At 43.8% G+C, this 9,053-nt stretch overlaps 1 protein-coding gene across 1 annotated transcript in view; it reads left to right on the top strand.

The window, feature by feature from the left end:
• The window catches only part of LOC103598985 (signal-induced proliferation-associated 1-like protein 1), a gene marked incomplete at its 5' end in the record, with an annotated part of 42,119 nt that extends 37,797 nt beyond the window's left edge, over nucleotides 1-4,322 (top strand). Inside the window, 2 exons of the mRNA XM_008583061.1 lie at nucleotides 1,588-1,672; nucleotides 2,324-4,322. Of these exons, the coding sequence (XP_008581283.1) occupies nucleotides 1,588-1,672; nucleotides 2,324-2,467 (229 nt within the window). The remainder of the gene's footprint in view (nucleotides 1-1,587; nucleotides 1,673-2,323) is intronic.
• Between the last annotated feature and the right edge of the window lie 4,731 nt (nucleotides 4,323-9,053).

Below are 9,053 nucleotides of genomic sequence, written 5' to 3'. Positions count from 1 at the left end.
GCACTGCTACAGTGCGCCGCTTGGGAGCGCGGCGGCGCTCCCGCCAAGGGTTCGGATCCCACGTACAGACCGGCTGCTCACTGGCTGAGCGAGGAGCGGGTGCAGCACCGAGGGTTGCGATCCCGTTGCCAGTCCCGGTCCGGTACGGGCGCGACACTGAGGGTTGCGATCCGTTGCCAGTCACGAAAAAAAAAATAATAATAAAATAAAATAAAATAAAATAAAAAAGACAAAAAAAAGGGGGGAAAAAATTAAATAAATAAAAATTTAAAAAATATCTCAGAGTTGGAGGAGAGTCCGAAAGCTGCCTTCTTAGAACGGGGCCTCCAATAAAGAGTGAACGAAAACTGAGTGAGCCGAACTGTTTCCTGAGAAAGGATTATTAAAAGATGAGGGTGATGCCTGGCTCTTTCCTTTTGTTTGTATTGTGCAGTTGTGGCTTGCAGCTGACCACTCCCTTTTAAAGCCCAACCTTTAATTGGTTGTTCTGTCTTAGAAATTGGGAGGTCTTTATCATTCCGTGGGTCTGCAGTCTTGCTACATTCCAGGCCACTGTGGATTTTGCTTTTTGGGCCTGTCGTGGTCTTAGAATTAGCAGAACACACGGTCAAACTTGAACTTCAATTTTTAAAGTAAAGAATATCTTTTATTTCATAGTTCAGAAAATTCAGAGTCACTACCTCTGCCCCTTTGGCTTCTGGAAAGAGGCAGCTGCACCTTTTCCCAGCACAAGACCTTAGGCTGTCTGTTGCGTCACTCTGAGGTTGTGCACCTTGGCTAGAACCCGCTCAGGACACTTTTGGCAGCTTGAATTCTGGTAGAGGAGAGTGGGGGAAGAAAAGTTGACAGTGGTCCTCAGCTCTGGGGTCGGGGGTAGGATCATCTCCAGCCATGTCAGCTGGCTAGCTGGGTGGCCTTTCGTCCTTCAGCTCATGATGCTTTGGGTATTCCACTAGCTGGCATTATTGGTACTTAAGTGAAATATGAGAAAATTGCTGATCATGACAGCACAGAATTTAAGACATTAAGCTGAGACTAACAAGCTTTTAAAACATGTAGTCTTATTTTAATATTTTGAGATATGTAGACTAGCATTTAAGATGAGAGCATGATAATTTAGCTGCAGCTGCATGAGTGGCTACAGACTGTTTTCTTGGGAACCAGAATGCAGATCCTACATCAGCACCCCCTGTACACACACACACAGAGGAGTAGTTCTCTTTTAAAGTCCACTAAAGGGATACCAAAGCATCCCTGAGGAATCACTTTACTGTTTGACAATTATGTCTGCCAGAAAGTACCTCTTATACTGCCAAAGAGACCGTTTTCACTTATTGTCCTTTATTTGTTGTGAAGATGAAGCATCTTTAACAAAGGAAGCTATTGATTGGCTGTAGTTCAAGCTAGTATCACCTTTTGTTAAAATTATTTTTTTTAAAGTAAAAATGCACATTGGATCATCATACTGAGTAATTCGACATTGAAAAACATCTTACAAATACAGCCTGCTCAGATAAAAATAAAAAACACAAACAAACCCAGCCATGGAGGCTCCTGCCAACATGGTCTTTTGTTTCTTGTTCCCAGCAGTAAAGATTCCTCTCCCACTCTGGCTTCTAAAGTGGACCAGCTGGAAGGTATGCTGAAGATGCTTCGGGAAGATTTGAAGAAGGTAAATACATATCCTCAAAGCAAATTGCACAGTCTGTACAAACTGCCCTTGAACTGTGAGGACCGTTTTTTAAGTAGTTTTAGTGGGATAAGCTGTGGGTGTTTTCCCTGTGTACACACGTGTTCAGGGGTGTGCAGCTCAACTCCCACTGGCACACACAGGGCGAGAAGGCCTTTGTTGTCACGTGTAGAAAAACTGGTCCCATTTTTGTGAAAGCTTTTGAACCTCAGCCAGCCCTCTCTGGGCCCTCTCCCCCTTGTATAATGTGGCAATAGCCCAGACCCCCATGTAGTTGATGTTATTCAAGCTCTTGCACCAAGAGAACTGAATATTTTGTTTCTTGGGCGGCTTTGACTATATCAAGACAGCAGCTACCAAAACAATTGCCTAAAATTTAAGACAATCATATTAACAAAGACTCTAAAATACACATTAGTGTATTTACATTCCAAGCTAGTCCATAGTGTTGAGTGTCTCTGAGAGCCCTGTTCTCTGGGCTCAGAGTGTCTTAGCGCCCAGTGCCAGGCCGTGTATGCAGGTGTTCAGTGGGACGAAGTGTGGAAATAGGTGAAGGACCCATAACTACTTCTAAGAGCTGGGCGAGGTGGGGCCACACCTCTTAGTTCTTTTCTACTTTGCTCTACCTCCCAGGAAAAAGAAGACAAAGCCCACCTTCAGGCAGAAGTTCAGCACTTGCGAGAAGACAACCTGAGGCTGCAGGAGGAGTCCCAGAATGCCTCTGACAAGCTGAAGAAGTTCACGGAATGGGTCTTCAACACCATAGACTTGAGCTAGGAAAGCTGGAGGTGGGAAGGAGGAGGGACCCAGGGATGCTCGCTCTTGTGAACGCGCAGAAGCCCCTCCTCATGCCATTGAAAGCGGTCTCAGAGCACCTTCCCAGCTTCCACTCTGCCCCCTCTTGGGGAGTGCACAACACAATTGCAGATCAACAATCATCATCTGCCTTTTGTAGAAAAGAAAAACAAAAACATAAAAATTTTAAAAAGAAAAATAAAAGTTTAACTGCTAAAATGTGAATGTCTATTTTTTTGCACAATATCTTTATCTGTTATGTATTTAAAAAGAAACTGGGCCTGGGACCAGGGTGCCCACTGGCCCATCTGCCTCTATTTCCATCAGCTTTCTTATCTATTTCAGGTAACCCAAGCTTTCCCTCATTTGCCTGACAAATGTCATTGTTCCTAGGAAAATAAAGGGTTTTTTTTTTTAACTTGTTTATCTGGGGAGTGGGGAGGGATATTTCCTTACCTTCTTTCCTAAAATGCCTGGAGAGGAAGGTGCTGTCAGAAAACGCCTGCCTCTCTTGAGTGACCCGGGCATGAGCCAGGCTGTTTGCATCTGTCTTCCAGAGACCAGCAGGATTGGGGTTCATTTAACAGCAGCGAGCTGTAAGCCAGAGGCATTGGCAGGCCTGTGGGCCACGCCCCTCTCAATCCTGCATTGTGACGTCACTTCCTATCCTCTTCTTCCCCAGGGAGACGTCCCAAGTGCGCTCCTCAGAGTCAGCGCTCCTTTTTGTTTGGCTGAAGTGAGCCCCACTGAATTGGAATCAACCTCTCCACAGGTTCCTGGCTCTAAATGTTAATTGGTTTCAGGATCCCCCAAACTAAAACCTTATTTTCTGTATGCATTTTCGTCAAAAGTATATATAGTTTTTGTCTGAGATATTTAAAGATAAAAAAATGTGACAAAATTGTTTAGCTTGTGCAAAATGACTATTAATAAATTAATAAATCCTCTCCAAAGCAAGACTTCACCAGTATTTGTAACTAGGAAAAGCTAACAGTGAATGTTAAATTGTGAGTTTTAATCCCTGCTTGTTAGGAGCAATGACTGTGATAATAGAATGGGCTTTTGAAATCTGCATGTCCCGGTGTGACATTTAAGCACGGCACTTTCTGCATCTGCTCGTGACCATCCAAAGGATTCTGCTGCAGAAATTATTGATGTGCTATTTTTCCTGTCTAGTGAGGCAGGCTGCTTTGGGGCCCTGGGCCATTGTCCCAAGACCCTCACTACTGCAGAGCACAGGCCCATCAGTGTTGACAGACCTGAGGACACCCCCTTGTTTCTTGCCTTCATAATTGTTACCAAATTGATTCCTCTGTCCCTTCAGTGGTGACTCTGGTCTGAGGGAATGTTTAGCAGTCTAGTGGCATCTGCTCGGAAGTTCCCTGCCCCAAGTAATCTCAACTCTTTCCACTCTCCACCCCTGAACCAGGGTGGACTTCCCTTTCTTCGCCAACCCACCAGATTTTAATGCTACAGTTGTATTCACGATTGTGATTTCTCCATGGGATTTTTTTTGCTGGTGACATTTCTGTCATGGAAATAGGAAGATTTCGGAGTTCCTCATAAAGATTTCAATTGTCTGTCTCTTTCTCTGACTGTATGAAGGAGATTGTACATTGCCTGATATCTCTTTGTAAATGAGAAATACTGCTAACATCCAAGCATTCTGAAGTCTTGCTTATCCTTCTGAGTTTAGTTTTAATTTTGTTTTACATTTTGTTTGGGGACTTGGGGCAAGCTATTTATTAGAGTTTTGCAACAGAGTTCTTGTTTGAAGCCTCTAAAGACTACTTGTAAAATTCAAACAATAAAATTCATTTTAAACGCTCTTTTAAAACGCTTTGGTATTATTGCTTGAGGTTTTCTTATTTGAAAGACCACCCAGTACCTCATTGTCCCTCCTTGCAGCCTAGTTTTTTAACAAACTCCATTAACACTAAAGATGATTCTTGGAAGTTTCTGTCCTTTTTAGAATTTTAATAAGCTTTTTTACTCTCTGTCCACATATCCACAGAGAATTCCTATTTTGCCTTCTCTGCTTATGATTTAATATTTGCTGAGCACTTTATAATTAGTTTCCTCTTCGTTATCCATGTGTGGATTTTCCATGACGACATTTTCATTGCCTGAGACCAGCACATTTTTGGACTGCCTACTGCATCTCCCAGCTCTCAATGTTAGACGTTGTGTGCTTGGGGAATACAAATGACTGTTAATATTAGACTGTGCAAAATATAATTAGAAAAATTATTCTACTGGAAAAAAAAAAAAAAACCAGTGCATTCCAAAGCCAACCAGAACCAATGTTTTTTAATCCACCACATCACTGTTCCTTGCCAGTGGTGCAGCTAATTGAGAGCTGACAGTAGAGTTTCTATCTTATTTGGCTCAACAATTTCACAAATTCTAGAGTTACAAGACTAGATTGGATGCCACAAGATACTCTGATTAACAAACTGAAGAGGTCTGTTTAGAACATAATGGTTACGTGGTTTGGAGAGTTTATACATGATTTCTGATGGACTCGGCACGTGGGTTTGGAGTTCCTGGGGGAAGGTGCTGTTGGCCTGTGGTGATGGAGGATCTTCTCCATGAGCTGGCTGGAGAGGCCAGTTGGTAATGGTCCAAATCTACTGCAGGTGATGAGCTGGCTTGGGTTACTAACTCCTTAGACGGGGATGAAAGTGATAGTCTGAGGGAAAAGGAAACAGGCCCAGTAAACTCAAGCAATTTGCCTCTAGTTAAATGTAAAACAATGACCTGAACCCAGGTTCCAATGTCACCGTGTGATGTTCCAGTAAAACTATCAGATGCTGCTTCCCCAGAATGAACGAAATTGAGATTAGAGCACAAGATGGCACACCCTGGTCAGAGCTACACTACCAGTGCATACGAGGCTTTGTTAAATATGAACTGTGTAATTTAAGAAGAATTACAATGTGACAATAATGTTGGATATCTTTTCCACATACGAATTTTGCCACTAATGACCCATTCATAGGAATCATATTTTGATGAAAAAGACGTTTGCCTTAGACCAGGGCTCAAATTGAGTTTGTTACGCAGCATCTGTGGCCTTAGGTAAATTACCTAATTTCTCTGAGCATGGTTTCTCATCCACTGAAACAGTAACCGCCTCATATATTAAGGACTAAATGCAACCATATGTGTAAACCCAGTGACTGGCAGATTGTAGATGCTCAATAACATGTCTCCCTTTGTCCTCCATCTCCAATACGTTAAGGTTTTTATGTTGTTTTTCCAGGAGAGAGTCCTGATGTTTTGTGGTTTTTTTTGTCTTTTTTTTTTGTCCTTTTTTGAGACCAGCCACACCACGCTCAGCCAGTGAGGGCACCGGCCATCCCTATATAGGATCCTATGCGGCGGGAGCGCTGCTGCGCTCCCAGCGCTGCACTCTCCCGAGTGCGCCATGGGCTCGGCCCGAGTCCTGATGTATTTAATAGAGTGGGATGGAAGAGTTGAAATGAGTCCAGTCTGCTTAATGCTGGTCAGGTGCTTTTAACCCTTTACTACCTATTTTAGGACTGTGACTCTCAAGCTTGAACTTGCATCAGAATCACCTGGAGAGTTTATTAAAACACAAGTCACTTGGCTGCACCCTCAGGATGTGTGATTTAGCAGGGGTAGGGTAAAGACCTAGTATTGAAATTTTCTACAAGCTTGAGATTTTCTACCAGGTGATGCTTGAGAAGCAGGGCCTTAGAAGGACAGGGTTAACAGGAGGACAGCCAAAGCCATTAGTATTGAAAGAAATAGACACTGAGGTGCGAGGCACTTACCCACGTCCAGATACCTGAGAATTATTTTCGCAGGTCAGCTGATCACAGAACACCTTGCAGGGGGGAAACAGGCTTAAATTGCAGCTAGAGAATTCAGTTAGATTTTTTTTAAAAAGTTCCTTTTTCCTAGAAAGGTGAAGGATCTCATTATATGTTCTGTTGATGCGTCTGTAATTCCTTTTCCTCACCCTTTGCGTGAGACATTAGGCCACTTTATTTTAAATTCCTGTCCTGCCTACATGGGGCTGGAATTCTTTTACCACCATTAATTGTGCAAGACTAGTTACCAGGTTAGCAAAGGGTGAGCTTGGTGACCTCGGGATGACAATTTGGATGGTAATGCTGCGGAGGAAAGCAGGGCCTGGGGTGGCAGTTGAACCCCTAAGCCAGGACCTCAGTGGGTGGCCACACTGGGGCTGCAGAGACCAGGAGACTTGACTCCAGGCTGGGAGGGTTGAATTCAATCACCCACTTCCAGGTTCAGCCCAGCCTACTCACCCCAATGTCCAAGAACCTGTCAAACCTCAAAGTTACTAGACAAGCAGATTCCACAGCTGCTCTCGTATCTGGCCCACATGGTTAAGAAATCTTTACCTAAATGCCCATGCTGCACACGAGTCTGCTCTTTCTGCTACTGTCCAGAGAGAAGAAAAGGAGAGAGGGAAAAGGGCTGCTTACCCTCATATCCTTCGTGTAAGTTGTAGCTCAAAGACTTGAAGACATTGACTGTCTTTTCTGAGAAGAAAATTATAGCCTAGCGGGGTTTTCCCCTAGTGCCACGGTCCCCTTTATTGCTCCCCTCTTCGCAGATCCCCCGTGCTCCCCAGGCCTGCCAGCATTGTGCTCCCCTGAGTCCTTGACAGATTATGCCCTTCCAGTCATCTGTCCTTTCAAATCGAACATCTCCCCTCTTGCCACTGTTCATCTGAGTCATCACACCTGGGACCCGAGAGAGCTTTCCTCCCTCCCCTTCTCTCATTCCACCTCTCATTATACCCTTTCAGTCGCATTTGCCTTCAGTACTGTGAACATGCATCTCTCAAGTTTCCTTCCATTACTTACTCTAAATGAGCACATCTCATTATTCCTCTGAAACAGCTCCTCTGTCTGGCACAGCCCCGCCTTTAAACATATGCAGCTCATTTTATCCTTCAATTTGTACCTTTCATGATCCATTTTCAATCTGAACGATCTCCCAGACAAAATGCCCTAAGCCCTTACTCTGTATCTTATTCTGTACCTTTAGATCAATGCATTCCCCTTCAGGGATCTTACCATATGTTCTGTTGGTGCATCTATAATTCCTTTTCCTTACCCAAACTACTGTGTTCTTTTAAATGGGCTGATCTGCACACATTTTTTTTTTTATCTTGTTAGCACAACCCTGAATTTTGAATGAGCTCAACCAGTCATGCCTCTCCTATGCATTGCTGTAATTTAGCATTTAAGCAAATCATCATAAAATGGCTATCTGCTAATCAAATCCAGCTCCCTTTGCAAATGTATAAATGGCTTGGGAGGGTATGGATTCTCCAGTTCAGCACCCACGCCTCCACTCCATATGTCTTAAGTACTCCCAGCTCAGTGCTCATGTTTAGGTAACCTGCCGGGCAAGGAGAAATTCCAGTTGGTGTTCTCTGTATCCCATCACCAAACCCATTTCCTTCCCCAAGCCGCCCCCTTCCCAATCACACACACACATACTCCCCACCACTTACCGACCCTTGCCTACCCCATGTTCCTGGGAGTGAAAGCTCTCAGGAAATACATTTAAGAAGGGAGATTTATTCAGATTTGAATAGCAAACTAGAAGCTACTGATAAAATTGCCTGGAGATGGTCCTTTAGTCATTGTTTAGTGAAGAGGTAGGGTGGATTTGTAACTGACCTAGTAATTTCTCTACAGAGCTTAAGGGTATTTGAAAACAGTTACTTCTCATAAGAAGCTTAAACATTGCTTTGCAATCTTAAGACAATAAATATGCTTAGCAAACTCTTAGTTGGTGCAAAGATAAACTCAGCCCAATGTAGTTCATTTCAAATTAATGAGATTATGCCTATTAAAACATGCACCATAAATGCAGTCTGGCTTAATGTAAAAGACACTGGCTGGAGTAGGAGCTAGGACTTCAATGACAGGCTGGGAACGAGCAATTCTACCCAAGAAAAGATGAGACCTGGTAGGAGAGTATGGAGTTACTGCTCACCATCTTTGAAAAACTGTGGTTTGAAAGAGAAGCCAGCCTTGATCTTTGTGGCCCTCGAGGCAAAATTGAGACCAGAGGTGGCAAGTTGTAAGGAACGGATTTTTTTTATTATTATTTTTAAAAGATGACCAGTAAGGGAATCTTAACCCTTGACTTGGTGTTGTCAGCACCATGCTCTCCCAAGTGAGCTAACCGGCCATCCCTATATAGGAATCCGAACCCATGGCCCAGGTGTTAGCACCACACTCTCCCGAGTGAGCCACAGGCCGGCCCCTATAGGGAATAGATCCTGTCCCGAGATGGTTGATGAATGGTGATTGGGTGGTCTCCTGAGCTTGAAGCCAAGAACCAACTCAGGATCCACTTTGCAAAAATGCCGTCCCTTCACCTTTTTTAGTAGACTCTTGCTCTCTTTAAATAAACTTGGAGTCATGAACCACAGAATCAAGATTGAAAGGGATCTTTACATAGTTCTACCCTCCAGGCCAGGATTCGACCCCCTCTTCATTGTCCTGCCACATGTTCAGCCACCTGCGTTTGAGCACAGCCAGTGACAGGGGAC

Source organism: Galeopterus variegatus, unplaced genomic scaffold, assembly GCF_000696425.1.
Source record: "Galeopterus variegatus unplaced genomic scaffold, G_variegatus-3.0.2 Scaffold2817, whole genome shotgun sequence".
Lineage (NCBI taxonomy): Eukaryota > Metazoa > Chordata > Mammalia > Dermoptera > Cynocephalidae > Galeopterus > Galeopterus variegatus.
The sequence above is the reverse complement of the archived record's forward strand: the minus strand, read 5'-3'. Positions and strand labels throughout refer to the sequence as shown.